Here is a 22068-nt window from a genome sequence, read left to right as displayed (position 1 = left end):
AAGCCCCAAATCGTATTTTCAGCTTTATGGAGCAGGTACCCTTTGGATTTTAATAAGAAACAATATTGGAAATTATAAAAAGAAGCTTTTTTAGCTTTTGATTACTTTTTTTTTACCCTCTGTAATTCACTTTATTCTCTAGACCGCTGTTTGACTGTGAGAAGGTTTTATTGGAAACAGGTTTCGACACCAGCATCTGTTGCTAACAGGTGCTTTTGGATGGCAGCTTGTAGAAAAGCTGCTAATACTGTACAGTTATTTATTTCACACGGATGTGACACTTTTTCCATGATGTCTGCACAGGTTTGTGCCATATGTATCTATGTTTGGGTTTGTGTGGGACTGGATTTTTGTACAATATGGCAGGGGCTAGATTTACCTCAGTGCTCTGCAGTTAAGGAGATATATATATATATAGCTTTTTCCAAAGGCTGCAATCTAAAAGCAGCTGTTAGAAACAGTTTTCAATAAAACAATGTCATATATAATTTAAAATCTACACATACACAATTTTGATATTATTAATTCGTGAAAAATAATAATTTAATGTGATTAAATATTAGCTTGTGTGTTTTTGTTTGTCTGATTGTTTGTTTTTTTCAGTTTGGCTGTAAAATGAAACAAAAAATTTGTATCAGCACTTCATGTCCAAAAAAAAGCTTACATTGTAAATATTATATTTAATATATCACAATAAAATATTATATATTTTACTAATAGTAAAATATAATTTTCGTCGTCATCAACAACAATAGCATTATTATTATTATTATTATTATTATTGTTGTTGTTTGTTGTTGTTATCATTATTACTACTGTTGTTGTTGTGTATTTATCTTTTGTTATATTCATAATATTAAATGTTTATAATATGTACAGTTTATTGGTATGATTAAAATATTAATATTATTAAATATATTAATATTAATAATTTTTAAAACATGCAAATGCCAACAGTGACTTCCATTTTGAAGCAAATTAAGTTGAATCTGCGCTTTGAAATGAATCGGAACGTTAAAATGGATTGCATTTCTTAAATCCACCTGCATTTTTATCTCTAGGTTTAAATTAGAGATGTTATTAATTGTTATGTAAAATATTCTTTTAGTCTTTATGAAACTTAAAACCTGTTAAAACAATTGTGATATTCCTGATATTATTTAGTTTCATATGGGCAACGTTTTTCCTTCAACCGTTGAAGTTACAAAGTTAGCGAGAAGGGCAAAGAGGTTGGAGAACCTAGCATTTGAGCATTTGAAGAGGTTTCACTAACTTTTTGGGCTAAATTCAGAGGAAGAGCAAACACGCTCGGGTAGAGTAGCTGAATCTCGATTCGATTTGAAGTGCACTAGCCAAATGTTGAGGTCAGAGAGAGATCTGTATAGCTCAATATGTGGGAGGCGGAGGAGTTTCACACAAATACCAAAAATAAAGAAAGAAACAAGCTCTTGAAGAGAACACAGAGACAGAGATGTGAGAAGACTTTTACTTGGCCTCGGGCAGAAGAGAGCACTGAAGCTGCAGAGACTCGAGACCTTTCGTTTTCGGAGAAGTTGCTGCTGAATTGTCTCTAGGGAAGCAGAAGATAGATTAAATCAAAGAGCCGAGCTTTTCTGGTTCTGGATTTACACGTGCACTGTTCACACACAGTTTACTCAAGCTGTCTGTTTTCTCTTCAATTTCTATATTCATTCCATCAGTCTTTGGCTTTTGCAGTTTACAGTTTAATTTTGACTTGAGATTTTTGCATTGTGCGTTGTGCCCTTGAGCAAGACACTTGCATTAAGCGTCTGTCAGTCCTTTACGTGCAGGGATGTACAGTAACATTGTATAAATAGTGTCTGCTAAATGGGTAATATAGCTTTATTTCACAAAAGAACTGTACACATATATGAGTTAGTCAGGGACTGAAGTCTCACAGAAGCATGCTGTAACATGGTTGTACAATCTGCCAGGCTCACAGTGCCGCAAGGCGCTATTTTAGATTAATGAGTCCCGCCAGGCACGCGTTTAGCCTCCCTGATGGTGAAAGTGAGAACAGAAGGAAAGATATTTGTTTTCAGACATTTCTCAGTTCGTCCTGAAATCCTCCACTGGGTTTTACAAATGAAACTCTACTTCACTCCCTCGTTGTCAAGCACTATATCAAGGAAAGCTCACTTTTTATCTCGAGATATGGTTACAGCATTGATGATTCCTTTACCTGGTCCTTCATTTAAAGGTCATTTTAAGGGATTTTCTAAGGAAAGCATCACTATGAGCAAACATCTCTAGAAACCATTCAGAACCCACAACTAACTCATTGCAATGGACTAGCAACCGTCCAGAACACCTTAACAATGACCAGCAATGCCCTAGAAACAACACTCAGATCACATGGCTAACACCTTGCAATGCCCTAACAACCATCCAGAGTACCCTAGCAATCACAACATAGAAATGAGACCACAATTGCCCAAAACAGCCTAGTAATCACCAAGCATCAACATAGCAATAATGAACAACCAACCAGAACACCCTAGACACAACATAGTCACACCTTATCAACCGCCTAGCAATGTCCAAGCAACCACCTGAAAAAAAGAAACACCCACTTAGAACACCTTGACAACCACATAATATAGTTTTCGTACCGCCTTAACTAGATACGATTTAAGTACCAGACTGCCTTTTTCGAGAACCAGATTAGCTCCTACTCCGGAGCAGGGTCTAACCAGCACAACTGGTACTAACCTTGACATAAGTAGACATTGATTGGCCAGACGCGTTCGAACACTCCCTCACCCACCATGATTTAAAACGCTGTGTAACATACTGTAAACTTTGTGTCAACTTATTTCGCAAGTATGATGGACAGCAATAGATGGACGGATGCTGAAGTGCAGGCACTTGAAGCAGATGTAGCACTGCCAGTTGTTGTTGGAGATTCTTAATCCTCCTTTCCGTTCTTTCAGACCCTTAACGTATATGTCGACATTTCATGTCCAATATTGTGAAACCAGCGAGACACAACAAAAACACAGCTCCGACCACAGCATCCTCCATTCTCCTGTTGTTAATGTTGTTGAACGTCGCGCACAAATTAAATCGCTGTCGACCAGCTTACGTCACTCCCTAGTACACATGTTCGGTGTGAATGCAGCCCTTTAAATGGTACTGGGAAATAGTCTGTAGTGCAAAATCGTCCCAGTACTTTAGTGCTGTACATTTGGTTCTGGAACTAAAGCTATGTGAAAGACCCTATAGTGACATCATGTCACTCAGAACACCCTAGCAACCAACCAGAACACCATAGCAACTGGAAAGCAAAGTACTAACAAACACTGAGAGCACATTAGCAACCACGTGACATTCAAGTCACCGATAAAACCCTAGTAATGCCCTAGCGACAAACCAGAACACCCAAGCAACCAATCAGAACACCCTAGAAACTGAAAAGCAAAGTACTAACAACACCTTAACAACCACATAGTGATGTCAATCCACCCAGAACACACTAGCAACTAGAAAGCAAAGTACTAACAACTGCTGAGATTACCTAAACAACCAACAAGTGATGTCCCTCCACCCAGAACACACTAGCAATGCCCTAGCAACCAACCATAACTCCCTAGCAACTAGAATGCAAAGTACTAGTAACCACCAAAAACACCTTAGCAACTACATAGTGATGTCAGTCCACGCAGAACACGCTAGCAACTAGAAAGCAAAGGACCAACAACCGCTGACAACACCTTAGCAACCACCTAATGAATGTCTCTCCACCCAGAACACCCTAGCAACCAACCAAAACTCCCTAGCAACTAATATGCAAAGTACTAATAACCTCCGAGAACACCTTTTTCAACTACATGGTGACATCACTTCACCTAGAATACCATAACACTTAGTTTTGAACTTTAAGATTTAATTTGTATTTTGTGTTCATGAGAATTGCATACCACTTTTCCCACCATGCATATGCCGATGGGGGTTTCTGTTGAATGCTGGGTAATTTATTCTAAGCGCAGTCAAAAGCACTGAAGAGAAAGATGCAAGCTAAGAAACACAGACTCATAAGTCACCCAGGCAAGATGTGTATGTGTGTGTGTTTCATGCGATTATGAGCATGTGTTTTCTTTTGGCGTTTGTGCTGACGATGCCTCAGTGAATATGATTAATCTAGATGTAGATATCTCATGAGATATTGCACTGTACATTCATACAGCGTTGTGGGAAAATATTCAAACTCTTAAGCAAGTATCTTATTTACTCAATTCATAATTAATATATATATATATATATATATATATATATATATATATATATATATATATATATATATATATATATATATATATAAAGGAACATAATTTCTTGTTTGATCTGTAATTATTTTAGTGTAAAACAGTTTTAGGTTTGAATATAGCTATGTTGAATGCACCGTATTTACATTATATGTTTCCATTTGAACATTTTTTTTTAAAGGATGTCAGTTACTTTATCTGCTGTCATCATGCTTTGTACTGTATATGCACATAAACTGGATTTAATTATGAAATATGAGCACTGTGTTTCTCTTTCTCCTTTTCTCCATTGACAGCACCTATCCAGCAGACACAGCGTCCAGCAAAGCACAACCCAGGTATATTTGTCATCCAAGAAATGCTTTGAGCCATTAACGTACAGAACTTTTTGTAGGTCATGGTTCACCATAGGCCAAAATGTGACATTTTGATCTAAACACATGTGTGTTTATGTATAATGCACTTTTTCAAAAATAGGTGATTTAGGCAAGCCAAAAGATTGCAACACTCTGCTATAAGCACTAATGAATATGCATTTACAATATGCAATATGAATTGGTCTTTTTCCATTCAGATGATTATATGTAACATGCTGCTACAGTGTTACATAATATAGTGTTATGTAACATGGTGTTCTATCATGTGATTTATTGTTACATGTTCTGACATGTCATGTGATATATGGTTGTTATAGCATTACATGTTATTTTGTTATATATTATGCAATGTTATGTTGTTATATCATGCTATGGTATACCATTGCATGTTATGGCATGTCATGTGGTATATCACATATCTTGATATAGTTACATGTTATGTAATGTTTTTATGTTATGTTATAGCATTACCTTTTATTTTGTCATATTGTTGTTTTTATATCATGTTATGGTATACTGTTAGATGTTATGGCATGTGATGTTATAGTATGACACACAATGAAATATACTGTATGGTTACTTGTTGTAGCATTGCATGTTATATCATTGTATTTAATATTGTGTTATAGTATATATCTTATATATGGTTACATATAATGTTATAACATTACATGTCATATCTTTATATGTGTTGTCATCTCTTGCTGTGGTATGTTGTGTTATTATATCATGTTGTGGTATGTTGTTAAGTCATAGCATGCTACGGCATACTGCATGTTGTGATATATTGTTATGTTGTGTTAACCTATAACCTTACATGTTATATCATTAAATATTTTGCCATGTCTCAGGTATATCATTGCATGTTGTCATAACAACACTTTACAACACATAAAACATAACATTTAACAATATTGGAAAATATCATGTCATACTATGGCATATCAGATGATTTTATAAACTGTTGTATGTTTCAATGTTAAGTTATAGCTTTATACATTTTCCCATGTGTAATATCATGTTGTGGTATTTTTACATTAAAACATCACACATTCAACTGTATAATGTAAGGATACAAGATAACATAATAACATACAGTACCATGGCATAACAACAATATAACATAACAAGGAACAACTTACCCTGTAACAAAACAAAACAACAGAAAATAATGTCACAATATTCCATAAAATGACTGTGCACATACTTTATTATCTGACGTAACATATAACACAACATTACATTACGAAATAGCATATACTGTAACAAGCATCTCATGGCATATTGTAAAGCTGTTGTGTACTCTTATGTTTTTAGGATGGTGGAAAACAAAGACATGGGGATTCGTGTCGAATGCCTGTACCGCACCATCTCTTTGTCAACCTAAAGAGCTTCACATACAACACCATCGGCGAGGACACAGACATCTTCTTCTCTTTGTATGACCTGAGAGAGGGCAAGCAAATCAGGTAGGGAATGTTTCATGTATAAGTTTATATACACATTCAGTGGCCGTGCCTCTTCACCACTCAAACTTTTTACAATGAAGAAGCTTTCATTGGTAATTATTCAAAAGGAACGGAAAAAAAACAGTACATGAGGTCCCATAAGAAATAAAGTAAGCCATCATTTTTAAAACATCAAGGTCACGGAAATAAAAGCTTGCACAAATACCGCCTACCGACCTGTTTTTTTTTTTTTTTCACAATAACCTAAAATGACACACAGAACTGTGAAACTGCAGAAAGATGAGTTAAGGACAAGAGACCTTGATGAAGTATTCATGTAAAAGATCTCTTCACTTAAACTATGCTATCAAGACATCTTAAGTTTCAAGTAGCATTTTTGAGGTAGAGGACGCTCTTAACCAACTCTGTCTCTACAAACTAAACCTTGTAAGAAGAATTTTAGTTCATTTTAATTTTACAGACAGATTTTAAGACTAATAAAAAAAACCCTGCCTTACACTAGTGACAGGAAAACACCAACAACCTTTATTCATTTTTATACAATTAATGATACAGGAGGAGATTATCGATTTAATAAAGACTTATATATGTGCAGTTGCTTGCTATACTATATTATGAGTTCAAAACATGTTTACTATACATGTATCCGGTCCATAAAATGTTTTTTTCTGATGTAGTAAACTTGCTCAGTAGCACACCTGGTGTAGCATTTACACTTCTGTATGTGTGGCTTTTCTGATGTAGTAAACTTGCTCGGTAGCACACCTGGTGTAGCATTTACACTTCTGTATGTGTGGCTTTTCTGATGTAGTAAACTTGCTCGGTAGCACACCTGGTGTAGCATTTACACTTCTGTATGTGTGGCTTTTCTGATGTAGTAAACTTGCTCGGTAGCACACCTGGTGTAGCATTTACACTTCTGTATGTGTGGCTTTTCTGATGTAGTAAACTTGCTCAGTAGCACACCTGGTGTATCATTTACACTTCTGTATGTGTGGTTTTTCTGATGTAGTAAACTTGCTCAGTAGCACACCTGGTGTAGCATTTACACTTCTGTATGTGTGGTTTTTCTAATGTAGTAAACTTGCAATGGACATTTCATTTCCGAACTGCCTCAATACGTAATTAGAATTCTGCCACATTTGCAATCATCCGTTTCGGATAAAACCAAATGCACTTTTAGCGCCGCTCACTGTATTTAATTTAGAAAGCGTTCTAAAACGTACAAGAAGCAACGTAATAGCATGTTGGCGGATGCATGTTTTTTTGTGTGTTTTTGGAGCTCAATTCATTTGGCTTTTTGAGGAAAGGCTGCTTTAACTATTCTTGAGGAACTTGATGTCAGTTGGCTTTAAAAAGTCGCTGGTCAGAAAGAGGAAGTGGAATTGCTTTCCAGTGGTTGAGGGAATCTGAAAGAGCTGGAACACCCTTGAGGGAAGTCCAGTTCAGGGACTGTAATTAGTCTCAGCCTCAGACGTCACGCCCATGGACCGGATTGGTTGAATTATACAGGATTTCAGGGAGACGTGTGTGTCGCGTTCTTTACTGTTCCGCTTGGAAACAAAAATGATGTGGTGCCAAACCCCCTCATGAAAGAAGAAAGCCATGGAGTTTGCAACTCTGACGACGACCGCTTATCAGGGTCAACTAAATGCTGGATATTCAAAAGTATGTCAGATAAAGTTTGCGGCATAGAACCTTAAAATACGTCTGATAGTGTCTGATAGACTCTCTCTAAAACTATCCCTCTCGCGGCTGGAGACGGTAATGTTCTCTCTTGGTTCATTTCTCTCGGTTCATGTCAAATTAATTTTGATAAATAAGTCGCAGGACCAGCCAAACTATGAAAAAAAAGTGTGACTTATAGTCCAGAAAATACGGTAATAAACTCAACTTGGTCTCAAGGATGAGGAGGTTCTATTTCCAGTTGTACGACGGAAACTTGTTTTGTTTTTCCTCATTCTAATCATAAGACAAATAAGGCCACTGGCAGATTCCTCCAATGGGAGTGTTTCAAATGTAATTTATACACCTCATTAATTAAATTAGAGAAGCATTTGTAGGCCACTAAGAGATGATCACTTAAATGTTTCTGTTTGAAGCAGTGGTTCAGTAAGTTCATGTATTACACTTTCATGCTTTTGAATGCCGAAAGAAACAACAAAAATGATAATTACGGTGGTCACACCCCCTTTAGCTACCTCTATCCCTACCGTTTTTATTTCTTTTGCTTTTTTCAACAGGATGTGTTGTTCACTCCAAGCTTACCTGAAACAGTCGTGTTGCATCATGATCTGTCAAAACGGCATGGGTTAGCACGGCTGTTTTTGTGTGTTTGTGTGATTTCGAAGCCTTGATCTGCAGAAAGCGCAGTACGTTGCTGGAGTTTGTCCTGAGGGAGGCTGCTCTCATGAGAGACCCCATGCTGATGAGTCTCGCTGATGAGGCTCACCATGGAGACAGAACGATTTCTCTACCTCACATTTTATTTCCAATGTTCTCGTACCATATTCCCTCTGAGAGCTTTTGACCATGTCTAGACAGCATTTTCTGTGTGAGTTAAGCTTTGCTTTTTATCATTCTTCCCCTGCTGTTCTGTCGGATGGGAAGCATACGTCGCTGACAAAACCCACAAACCAGTGCAGTGCTTTTTATCTTTCATCAAAATGTAGTGATGTCACCGAGCCCTGCGTATTTTATAATCAATGAATACATAAATAAAATACATTTACATTTGTTCAGAACATCTTGTTATAGGAACACAATTGGTTGCAAATAGTTGACATGAGTGGATAGATATTTTGTTGTTTTATATTTCAGGGATTTCATTATTTATTCATTTGTTTGTTTGTTCGTTCATTAATTTAATTCAATGTACATATAACATTTATGCATTTATGTATCAATTAATTTTAGCTAACACTTAATTAAACTGATGCAATCAGTTGATCACTCTGTAATAATGTTTCCAACTGATAAAATCGATCATGAGACAATTTTTTGAGAAATGTATATTTTTTAGATATTTAAAAAGAAAACGAAAATCTTTTTTTTTAATGTCAATGTTAAAAAAACGGATTTATTATGTATTTATTTATTACTTAATTTACAGAATAAATATTCTGTTCCTTATGCTATGCCAAAAAATATTAGTGTATATATATATATATATATGATGTGTTAAATGGTGCTAACCCATTCCTATGTAAAGACTAAAATGATTAATATGATCACAGATTATATGTTGAACTAACTACATCGTGATTTCAAATCATGAAAAATACACCAAAACAGCATCATATTATATAAATGGCAGCAGCTGAGGAAAGCTGGCCAAATGATTATTCACACAGCACCCACAGACTCTCTCTCTCTCTCTCTCTCTCTCCACCCACTCCTCACACTTTTGACAGGCTGCTAATGGTGCCTCTGCCTCCCTCTCAAAAGCTGTCTGACCCTGGAGTGGGCCACAGGTTTGCTCCAAAATTATCTCACTTCTGGTCAAGTCTGAAAAGAGGAACATACTGTACGCAACTGTTTTTAGTTACAAGAGGTCTCCAGATGTTTGTCTCATCAACGTTTAACGCTTATCACAAACCAGTTTAGTCTGTAAGTGGACATATTTCACATTGATTTTAAGGATGCTATGCAAAATATCTGTCCTGAATATTCAGAGTTTCACACTTTCTCTGTCCCTCTGTTTGAAGGTCCTCGGCGCTCTTTCTCTCTATTTTTCCATCTGTCTGTCACTTGTTTCTGCAGTTGCACACAAACATATTCAGAGACATTCGCATACTCGTGTCAAATCCAACTGTAAGCATCTGCACCCCCGTCTGCAGTCTGTCTGTGTGCTATTCTGCTGGGAGCTGCTCCATCCACACCAGTGCTGCAAATAACTTATGGTGTTTTGTGTTGGACCAAGAAGTGAAAAGGAATACTGGAAAAATGGACATAATAATAATAATAATAATAATAATAATAATAATAATAATAATAATAATAAGTTTGGTTGTGGTGTTAAAAACAATTATTAATATTGATAGCAATCCACACATTTTTTTACTAAGATTTTTCACATTACTATTATTATTATTATTATTATTATTGTTATCATTAGTATTATTATTGTTATTGTTTTTGTTATTATTATTATTATTATTATTATTATTATTATCATCATCATTATTATTATTATTACTACTGTTGTTATTATATGACAATTAATTATTTATAATAATAAAAAAATTACATTTTAATATAAAAATAAAACAAGAAAAGAATTAAACTAACAAAAATATTATATTGTTGTTTTTGTTGATGTTGATGATGTTATTATTAGAAGGGACAAATGATTTGTTTGTTTAATAAAAATGATAAAATAAATTGTTATTTGAAAGCAACTACAACTACTACTAATAATAATAATACAAATAATATCATTAATGTTGTTGTTAAAAACAACAATTATTATTATTGTTGTTATTATTAGAAGGGATAAATATTTGGAAATTTATTTATTTGGTAGTCAGATAAACATTTGTTTATTCTTAACTGGTTATTATATATATATATATATATATATATATATATATATATATATATATATATATATATATATATATATATATATATATATATATAATAACCATTTATTCTTAACTGGTTATTATATATATATATATATATATATATATATATATATATATATATATATATATATATATATATATATATATATATATATATATAATAACCAGTTAAGAATAAACAAATGTTTATAACCTATATTTAAAAATGAAAATTGAAAAAAAAGCTAATTGTTCTTATTATTTAAAAGAAAAAAAGTACATAAATTGTTAAAAGCAATTACTACTACTTATTATTATTGTTTATGTAATTGCTTATTTATTCACTTAATCAGAAAACAATATTCTTAATTGTGGACATCAGCAAGTCTTTGTGCAACTTGTGATTTGACAAATTTTTCACCTTTTCTTTTCACAAATATTTCATGTAAGTTCTGCTTTAAAAGATGCAAACCACACTTTTTATTATACTTTTAATGACTTTTTATTAAATTCCGTTAACCACATTAAGCAATTAAACAATGCGGCGCACAGTTTGATCAAAGGTTTTGCGTCTTTTCTCTCATCTGTCAGTGCCTGTCGTTGAGCCTTACTTTCCAAACAGACTAACTGCTTTGAAATTCATTTGGTCGACAAGTTTCATGCAAACTGAATGGTCAGTCATATGCAAGTCAACATCAAAACATCAAGTTTTCCATCAAAACGCCACCAATCCTTTCATTCTGAAAAAGCTGCATCCCATATTGTCAGTCAGTGTGAATCTGCCATTATCTTACAAAGGCGTCGTGTTCCTCGGTGATTGATTAAAATGCATGACAGCTGCCTCAGTCTCTATTCAAACACAGAGGAGGAATCACTCAGCTTTGAAAGTGCCTTTAATATTTGAACTTGTTAACTGCATTCAGCCACAGACCAGTTCAGTTCATTTCTTGTGCAGAAACCCTCGGCTGTTTTAACTTAAATCTACTCTCTGAACATGTTTCTTTATGTTATATGAAGATCCTACATCAACCGAAACCCTATCAGCCTTTACACACTCCAGACGCTAAGTGTGTTATTACCGCGAGTTAGCGAGCGCTACACAATAGGATCTGAACAATCGGCGAGTGGTTTGAATGGGAATAACAGCGCGGCTGGTGATGGAGGAGTTTAATGAATACCTGTCAGCGTGTCCTCCGGGGAAGAGGCTTGCTGCTTTCTGGCGACCTGATTGGTTGTTGTGGATCGGGACGGACACACGTGATGAGCTGATGAGTCTGGAGATTGTGTGAAGCATCAAAGTGTGTGTGTGTTCATGTGACACGAGACATTCACATCCATGATCAGATGTGTCCACGAACAGCTTATTAGCAAGGCTTTTACCATAAGACATTGGTATGGTTGTTTGTACGTGTGGATTGTAGAGTAATAAAATACCATTGTAAAGTTCATGTTGCTAGACATCCAATACCAACTGACTCGGTGTTCCTGAATTAATTTGATGCTGTTTTCTCCATCAGCAATTCCAGTGCCTATACTTCCCATTGGCTCTCTCAGCAGCGTGAAAAACAAAACTGTTATTCAAACGTTGAATAAATTATACATGGAAAGCGAGTTACGCATCAACAGCCATTCCATTAGAGTCAGTGAAGTTGCCTGTGATTTTACACACGTTCACGCTGCGCTTCCAGCCCGCTGACTGGACCCAAGTGTGTAGACTATACACTCTGATTTGCTGTTGTCAGTAATCGTTTGCGATGCTCAATCACTGCACTGAAACACGCTGTGGAATATTTGCCCAGTATATTTCACACATTTGTAGTGCATGTCCCCTCATAAAACCTGAACCAACAAGCTGAAGTCTGGATTGTTGTGCCAGCAGCGGAAGCAGCAGAGATATTTAGTGAAGTGAGCTTTGGTTTGTGTTTGACATGCATGAGGTCTGGCTCCCGCGGATCGGATGTGGCATGTGGAGATCTCTCAGCAAGTAGAACTGGCTCGAAATCATGAATTAATATCTGATTAAGCTCTCAAAAATAACATTTCAGAGTTTGCTGGCAATGAGAAAGGCATTAGGGCCTCGCTTGTTTTCTTTTTCTTTTTCAATGATTACATTGCAATAGGATTTCAGTATTTCACTGTGTGGAACATTTGGAAAAACACATTTGTTATTTAGAAAGAGAGGAAAAAATATCGATTGTGTAATTATTTGCTCACACTTAATGTTGTTCAAAATCAATTTGGCTCTCTTTCTTCTATTAAACACAAAAGCGAAGTTTTGCAAAAGAGCAGTATTTGGCAAAACGTTGCTCTCTTTTCCCTTAAATGAAGAAATCAAAATGTATTCATTCAAAAATAATGGTGTAAACGAAAAAATGGTGTTAAATCAATAAACAAATAAATGTATGTATTCAAAAGCAGAAAGTTAATGCTGCTTTTTTTCCAATAAAATGGTGGAACCAAATATAAATTTTATTAATAAAAAAGGTAAATAAATAATATTTATTTATTTATTTATAGAGGTTATACAATATATTAAAAATAATTTTGTTTAATTTTGTTTAAAATTTCTTAAATAACAAATAAATACATTATTTGTTGGTTTGTTTAAAAGAAAGCCCATGCTTCTTTTTTCCCATGCAAATGAAGCAATCAATTATCATTTTATTAATTTGAAAAAAAAAAGTAAATAAATAATATTTATTTATTCATTTATAGAGGTTATATAATATATTAAAAATAAATAAATTCGACACACAATAAAATTTGCCAAATTAAAGGAGATTCATTATTTTGTCAGATTTATAAAATTATCGTGATTTATGTATTTTTTTATTGTTGTTATTTCGCATTTTAAAATTTCTTTTAGCATGAATTGATGTTTTACGTACAGCTATTTTGTTTAAATAAATAGTGCTTTTAACATCTATTTTTATTTTTGACTTCACAAATTGATAATTTGATTTAGTTGCATAAAAATTCTGTTACAATTTTGGGACACTATTGACACAAATCACACACTTCACAACATATGATAATGTGGGTCATTTTGAAATGAAAACCAATTGATGTTTAAAAAGTAAAATCTGGGTCTGAAATTTCTTGTCCAAATGATAAATGTATTAAATGACAACATTCTCATGTCAATTCTTCTTCTTCTTCTTCCAGTGAGAAGTTTATGGTGAAACTCAACAAAAATGGCGGCCCAAAGAACCCAGAGAAGGTCGACCGTCTCTGCGCCCTCTTTACGGTGGGACCAAAATCTGTTATTGCCATGGCTAAAAAATACATATGAAATAAATATGAAATACTTATTTTGGAGGGGAAAACAGACACTAAGTAGCTTCTCTTTTTTCTCACAGGACTTAAGCAACAAGGACATGAAGAGAGACCTCTACATTGTGTCCCAGGTCATCAGGACGGGTGAGTATCCCATCTCATTTAGCCTCTTTCCCTTTCTGTCTCTTCTTCCATCCATTTCCTTCATTTGGAGCCAAACTGTATCTTCAAGGTATTACATTTCTACCAGCAACTTCATTTCTAGAGCTCTTACATAAGTGTGGCTTTCCAGTTTATAAAGGGACGGGCGATTGGGAATGAGACAAAACTATTCCTCGTGCTTCGAACAGAACAAAAATTATTATTATTATTATTTTGGTAAATTGATATTGTTTATCCTTTTGTTAATTTAAATGTATAACTATATTGGTCCATGTAAAAGTAATAAAATAGGTGTACGAAAGTAGCCTTTAATAAGAATAACGCTAAATTATTCTGTATTTAATATTTGACTAGATACTGAAACATTTACGTTCTTCATAATGTTTTGTTTCTTGATCGTTGAATGCATTTTATATACAAAACTATTTAACCTTATTCAACAATGCCTCTTTTTATATACAACACAACAAATAGCAAAATACTCAAATATGTAATATTAGGCATATAGTTTGAGTTCTATTTTCCAGCTATAGCAGTACTAAAGTGGTATAATTTTCCAATAAATTGGCACAAACACAACATTATAATGGCCACCGATTCACTGGGAAATGTTGCTGTAGGTTTGCTAGCCAGCTAAAATATATAATTTGCAGATCCTTGCATTCAAGTCGATGCGTAATTGTGTGCTGGACAGGATTTGTGTAATCATGTAGATGGTAGTGTGCGCACGTACGTTTCTGACAGTGATTAATAATGCTTCTTTGTTCAGGGCGGATGTTGTTAAACGACTCGAAGAAAGGCCCCCCTCACGTCCAGTACCGCCGGCCGTACGGATGCGCAGTGCTGGCCATGAGCGACGTCCTTCAGACCATCTCTGAACTCAAAGAGGAGAAAGACTTTGTGCTCAAAGTTTACACGTAAGCCTCTTCTCTGCACTTTAGAGCCTTTTGTCTATTTGATTTATCAATAAAATCAAAAAAAAAAAAAAAAAAGATTATTATGAGCTACATTAAACAGTGAGAGCGGTTGGCCTTATTAAATCTTCAGTCTCGACAAAACACTTGAGCATTGATGGATAAAAACCACTCAGGAATGTATTAGCTGCTCTGTTCAGGACTGCGAGTTATTGTGGCTTCTATCATTTGAGATTCGCAAAGCTGAGCGCTGCAAACACGAATTCGTGTAAAATTGATGTGAATTATGCATTGTACGGATCAGACGAATATGTTTGCTTCATGACTGACACAAGTTTTTTTTTCAAACTCATATTTGTTGTTTCTTTTTAATAAAGAAAGATTTGCGTGTCAAAACTGTTATGGTCGTTACCCTATTGTGCTGCCTACCTAGCGTTTTAATCATAAGCTAATCAAAAAGCAAAAAAAGCTAATCAAAGCAATCCCAGAATACATTGCAACAAATCTAGAGAAAATAAATCAAATATTGTGAATAGTTAAAGTAAAAAAAAATCTGTTTCGGAGATTATGGTTTTATGTTTTATATTTTACCCAATGTTTATGTGCGCTGCAGCTCGGTTATTGCGTCATTAGCGTAGCGACATGCTAACATCAGTCTCTTTTGGAAAGAACTGTTGACGTTGTAAATCAGTCACTGATGACAATCCAGTTCAAATAGTATGTTTGTAATGGTATGAATAGTAAATGATTTATTTTATAGAATAAATCCAATATACCACTTCCTGTATCAACATTTAACTCTGTAACATAATGCAGTTTTTATTTATATGCTGTCTATTGATGATAATAGCATCATTTATTTATTCAATAAATAGGTTAGCTAATAAGGTAGCTGTCAATGTAGGCAGTATACTAGGTTTTTGGAACAGAGCTAATATTGAGCTATGTTCTTAGCTACGTTAATAATTAGCTGCATTAGCCGCAGCGTACATTTGCTGTTGTTTCGAACAGAAAAGACATTGCGTGTGGTTTGTGCTGTGAAGCTGTCTCTGAAATCCTCCCCTGTGGATGGCACACGTGCTCCAGTCCTCCAGCTATCTCCATCACAGACGTTCATTACCTCAGCGTGCAGCCATGCAGAAAGCCTCCTCTGTTTTATTGGCTGGGGAACTGACAGAACTGGTAAAAGAAAGAGAAATCAAGGAAAGAAAAAAAAATGAATGGCGCTTGTGTGTTGAGAAAGAGGAGACAAAGTCTAGGTTCGTTTGGAAACCCCCAACAATCAAAAAATCGGATATTAAGCCATCAGTGTCTGTGAGACTAGGAGGAATGCAGTAACGTTGAAGTGAAGGATCGATACTGTGCACAAGTGCTGGGGAATGCATTATTTGTGATGTTGTGGTGAACGAACCTGTGGCTTTGCTCCGTCAATTAAACATTTTAAACATTCATTGTGTGTGAGGGGCTTTGGAATGAGATTATATTTAGACTACTTTCAAAAACATTATAAAGAAAATTAGTAAGTAAGTAAATTAAAACCAACAGTATATGTGTGTATGTATAGATATAAAAAGGTTTCTCTTATGTTCCTCTTATACTTCATTTATTTAATCAAGATACAGTAAAAACAGTACTATACTGAAATTATTTTACAATTTAAAATAATTGTTTTCTCTTTGAATATGCTATTTATTTAATTGATGTAATACAGAATTTTTAGCAGCCAACAATAAAGACTTCATTGTCATAAGATTCTTCAGAAAGCTTTCTAAAATGCCAATTTGTTGTTTTTATTATGTTGTTTTTATTTGTTGTTGTTATTATTATTATTATTAATTTCTGTATTTATTTGTGCTCAATTATGAATAATAGTTCTTATTATTTATAATATGTGTTTACTACTAATAATACTTACTACACTATTTATAATATTGGTTTAAGTATAAATGCATTTGTTTATTTATTAAAATTAAATAATTGCACATTTAATTTAATAACACTTAAAATATCAAAACAGTTCAAACAGACAGTGTATTACATTATTATAAATCCCAAGTAGTTATATTCATAAGCTAAATATGTAAATAATGTTATTTACCTATTTATTTAACTAAAACAAAATAAAATGATTAAATTAAATCATTAAAAAATAATGACAAAATAAATATACAGTTATATATATATAAAATATACAAATTATATAATTCCTATTGTATTTTTATAATATTATGTATTTTTTTTATTTGTGTAGCATGTTTGTATTTATTTATTTATTAAGATTACATACATTTACAGTGCATGATTAAGACACACAGTTTGTATTAATGTATGTAACTCCATACTATATTCATATGTGTATATGTATTTAAGATACAACTGTATTTTTTAAATCCATATTAATTATGACAATGTCTATATATAGTAACCTTAGTGAAATGTTTCAAGCAGCACAGTTTTCACCATTACTCTGCACAGTGTTGCAGAAAACCAAATGTAAGACATACAAATGTGTGCAAGATGTCGTGACTCAGCAATGCTTCTGTAGGGCGAGTCACAGCTCTGTCAGCTAGCATGAATCTCTCTAACACTCGCCCTGGGTCAGTCTTTTTGTTGAGCCCTGAAGACTTCCCTGTTCTTTGGGCTTAAGTGAGCAGATCAGTATCTTTGAGGTTGTAAGAGAGGAACAAATATATTTATATATTTTTAAAGATATATAAAAATGCATGTTTCCACAATACATGTGTTTGCATGTGTGATCAGGCTGGACTAGTTTCTAGGGACATCTAGTGGTAGACTTTTAGGAACGTAATGTCATGAGAAACCAGACCGACAGTTGATCCGATCAGATTTGCAGCAGATATTTTTTTTGTCTTCTGGAATTTAGCGCTTTCCATCAAACAGCCTGTGTTGGTGCAATGCTGTTGTGACCCTCCGAGCGACAGACCAGAACCACCCTTGACGCCCTTGGAGCCAGTCGCCAAGACAGCCAACCAGATGGACTCTGTGGGAGTTCCCACAAAGCATCTGCCCGCTAAGCCACCACAAACACTAGCATTAGCATAGCGCGGAGGTCCCTTTTCAGCTGCCATGAAGGGTTTAGTCACTTCTGGATCAGGCAGTAATGACATCACTTCCCCTCAGGCCAGAAAGCTGCTGTTCGAACCTCCAACAGCTAGCCCACAGCGACTTAGCAGCTACTGATGCTGGAATGTAGCATATGGCTCTGTTCTGTCTCTTGAGAGCACCGCACTTCTCTGCTTTAAAGCAGTAGAGTGTCGTGATTTGCTTCATTGAGATGGCTCTCAACACTTGGCTGTATTTGACTGCGTGGTTTTTTCACTCCCCATTATATCGCTCAAAGTGCCAATTGACAAACGCTGCATGCAAATGATAATGCAGCTGTGTCGGTTAGGGGTTAATTGTCTTGATTATAGGTTATTCTACACTCGGCGTCAAAGATATACCACTTCTTTTGTAGAAACGGACATTGGATACAACCTAAAACTCTTTAGCACCATTCTCCAAAAAATTATAGATTTGTCTTACTTAAGAATTTTGCTGATGGTTTTTATGCTTCAACATCTTGAGATTATTACTAATCAAAAAGGACTGATAAAGGATTTCATTTTATTTATTTATATAATTTAGTTTTTTCTTTCACTTTGTTTTGCTTTACTTAGCTTTGTTTTGTGTTAGTTTGTTTATGTTTATGTATTGTTTTACGAAGTAGAAAAGGGTTAAGGCCCGTCACACCAAAAACGATAACTATAAAGATAACTATAAAGATAACGATATTAGCGTCCACACCAGCGAACGATATTGTTTGTGTATTCTAAGCGGACGTGCGTCTGCTGCTTTAAATTCTCGAGCTCATTACAGCAGGATTGATGTTTTTTATTGTTCATCAGGAAAAAAAAATTGTTCTGAAAGTGATTCCAACGATATTTCTGTGCCTTTATCGTTATAGTTGTGGTGTGGACTCCGCTATTCTTTAATATTGAGAACGATTTTATAGATAAAAAACTATATCTTTATCGTAATCTTTATAGTTATTGTGCTTGGTGTGAACGGGCCTTTATAGCACTAGTATTAAATTTTCATAAAACATAATTTAATGTCAAATTCCTATGAATATATGATATACCGATATATATAGCAATGATCAGATTATTTTTTCTAAGCATAAACATTATTGTTTTTTTTTTTGTTATTGAGATATAAGCTCAGAATTAAATTTTAAGATATAAACTAGGATTTGAGTTTGATAATTATATTTGAATTATAAAATATAAACACAGTATTAAAAAAGAGATATACAGATATATACAAATGTTTAGATTAAACATTTCATTTATTCATTCATTCACTCACTCATTCATTCATTCATTTGATTTTATTTTTATTTCATTTACATTTGATTTAACGTTTTAACACCAGCAATGACAAAAAAAAGTATTTAAAAATATGCTAATAATTACTTTGTTTTATTATATTTTTATATAATAATGTTGAAGATACAAAATATCAAGTAAATCAATAAACCAATGAATAAATGTCATAGAAAATGACAGATAAAACGGACAAGATTGTGTTTCTCTATGTTAATTTTAAATGTACATAATAAGGAACAATATCTGAAATATCTAATAAATTACTAGATTATAAAATTGTCTTTTTGTTGATTAATTGAAGTTTTCTTGACATAAAAGTGAAGGCGCATGCTTGTTCCTAGTCATAATGGACTACTCTGGTTTGTAACGACTTTTTCATAATACAAATGACAATAAAACATAGCTCTTGTTGAAAATCCTGTTTTATACAAGTAAAGTGCAAATAGTATTTTATGTTGACTTTCATGTACTTTAAACACTCATTTAACACTCAAATTTATTTTCCAACATTTTGAGAAGGGATCTTCATTAAGCAGTCGTGCTAAACTAGAGGATCACTGGGAATTGTGGCAAATGAATATTTCTCTTTGACTGGATGAAAGCCCAGTTTTTACTTCAAGTCTTGGCACATTTGTAAGCATACTGCAAAGCTGCCTTAGGACAAGACCTTTTACTTTTGAAACTGAGTTACATTTACTGTTTACTGTCAAATGACATTTGTGACTCCAAGCTTTTGAATACTGAGGTTACCAATCCCACCTGCTTCATCTGAACAACAACATGTTTCCCTTGCTATAATCGTTTGTCCTTTTTCTTCTCTCTTTCACAGGTGTAATAATGAAAACGAGTGGTACCAGATTCATGAGAACATTATCCGCAAGTCCAGTACCAAATACACCGCTCCCAGCACTAACTACGGTAAGTGCACTTCCAAATGGATGTACACTTGATCTAAGTGTTATTATCAGATGAAGAGCGTTCGGTTTCACAGAAACTGAACAGTCTGTCCATTATCCTGCTGTTATAGTCAATATTTCACTTGTTTTGTTAAAATAACTATATGTGGTTGTCTAGTTTTCTTCAAATTCTATAATTTTATAAAGTCATATGAATTCAAGTGACTAACTTGGAAAAAGACAAGATCTGTGTGGGGAACTTTTTTGTGTTCAGCGCCTTAACACAATTGGGTATTTTTTATCTCTTAATTCTTAGTTTACATTTAAAAGTTTAATTTAATTGCGACTTTCTTTCACAATTCTGACTTTTATCTCACTATCTTGTGTTTATATCTCACAATTTGGAGTTTCTTCTCAGAGTTGTGAAATAACATCTTACAATTCTGACTTTGTTCTTTCAATTATGAGTTTATGTCTCACAATTTTGGGGTAGTGTCTAGCAAATCTGAGTTTATATCTCACAATTTTGGGTTAGTGTCTAGCAAATCTGAGTTTATATCTCACGATTCTGTTTTGAGATATATTGCAAAAAAAAAAAAAAAAAAAAAAAAATATATATATATATATGCAGGTACGTTTTTATTTTTTATCCTGTGGTGGAAACAGGTTTTCGTAGAACATCTGAGAAATGATGAGTCATATTTATATTGAATAAAGTAATATTGAAAAATGGTGCAGTGTGTTTAGGGCTTCAGACAATTAGAAAATAAGATTTTTTTGTTGTTGTTGTTTAATTAGACGAAATTGTATGAAATGTTAATATTAGGATGTTGTCGTTGGTTTCCAGAGTGTTACTGAGCGGTTGCCAATGTGTTTTTAGCCTATATAAATTAAATAAAATGTATGCATTTAGCAGACGCTTTTATCCAAAGCAACTTACAGTGCATTCAGGCTATCAATTTTTACCTATCATGTATTCTTGGGGATACGAACCCCCAACCTTGCGCTTGACAGTGCAGTGCTCTACCAATTGAGCTACAGTAACACTATGGTGCTATATGTGGTTGGTTACTGGCCTGCAGCATTAAAGTGTGGTCACGTTTATTAGACAAAAATGGTCTATTGTCAATAGTATAAACCAAGCAGCATTAACTTAAACATTTGGAAATTAATGAAATAGTTCAAAGTAATACTGAAAGTCTAGATCAGACGAACACTTACAATGAGCTGCATCAGCAAGCAAAGTAAGGACAGTCTAGTTCTAGTGGATAATGAATATGGTAGAGGTGTGTCTTGAGGTATCGTTCAGTAGTAATTAGTATGTTAGCTGTTCTAATTGAGAGTTTATTCCACCATCGAGGGGAAGGCCTAGAAGTATTTCTGGACCTGGATGAACAGAAATCCTTCCCACTGGGAACTGACGGGAGCCAGGCAATCAGGATGACTGATTGCGGCAGGAGGGCCGGTGTGTGCGATTTAATGAAGGATTGAAGGTAGCAGGGAGCCAGGTCATTAGCAGCATTGTAGACCCAAAACAATATCTTGATTGAATTGAATTGTAGCAGTTACTGGCAGCCGGCATAGAGACCTGAACAAAATCGTGACAGAAATGCAATCTCTCTGGTACATTCTTCCAATCAAAGGCCTATTTTACTAAATAAATACGAACGTAATCACACGGATAATTAGAGTGGTTGTCTCTTAATTCCCCAAACTCTTTTTCTCGTGC

At 34.3% G+C, this 22068-nt stretch overlaps 1 protein-coding gene across 2 annotated transcripts in view; it reads left to right on the top strand.

Annotated features, from left to right (window-relative positions):
* LOC113039825 (dedicator of cytokinesis protein 3-like) overlaps positions 1-22068 on the top strand; it is a 70277-nt gene that overhangs the window by 1382 nt on the left and 46827 nt on the right. For both annotated transcript variants that reach the window (XR_003275086.1, XM_026197927.1), the window contains exons 2-7: positions 4583-4624; positions 5981-6132; positions 13866-13947; positions 14060-14120; positions 14908-15055; positions 20273-20361. Coding sequence is in view for 1 of the 2 variants with exons in the window: in XM_026197927.1 (XP_026053712.1) it covers positions 4583-4624; positions 5981-6132; positions 13866-13947; positions 14060-14120; positions 14908-15055; positions 20273-20361 (574 nt within the window). In the remaining variant the exon portion in view is untranslated. The remainder of the gene's footprint in view (positions 1-4582; positions 4625-5980; positions 6133-13865; positions 13948-14059; positions 14121-14907; positions 15056-20272; positions 20362-22068) is intronic.

This window comes from Carassius auratus, chromosome 22 (genome assembly GCF_003368295.1).
Source record: "Carassius auratus strain Wakin chromosome 22, ASM336829v1, whole genome shotgun sequence".
NCBI classification, from domain to species: Eukaryota; Metazoa; Chordata; class Actinopteri; order Cypriniformes; family Cyprinidae; genus Carassius; species Carassius auratus.
This window is presented reverse-complemented; position numbering and strand designations above follow the sequence as displayed.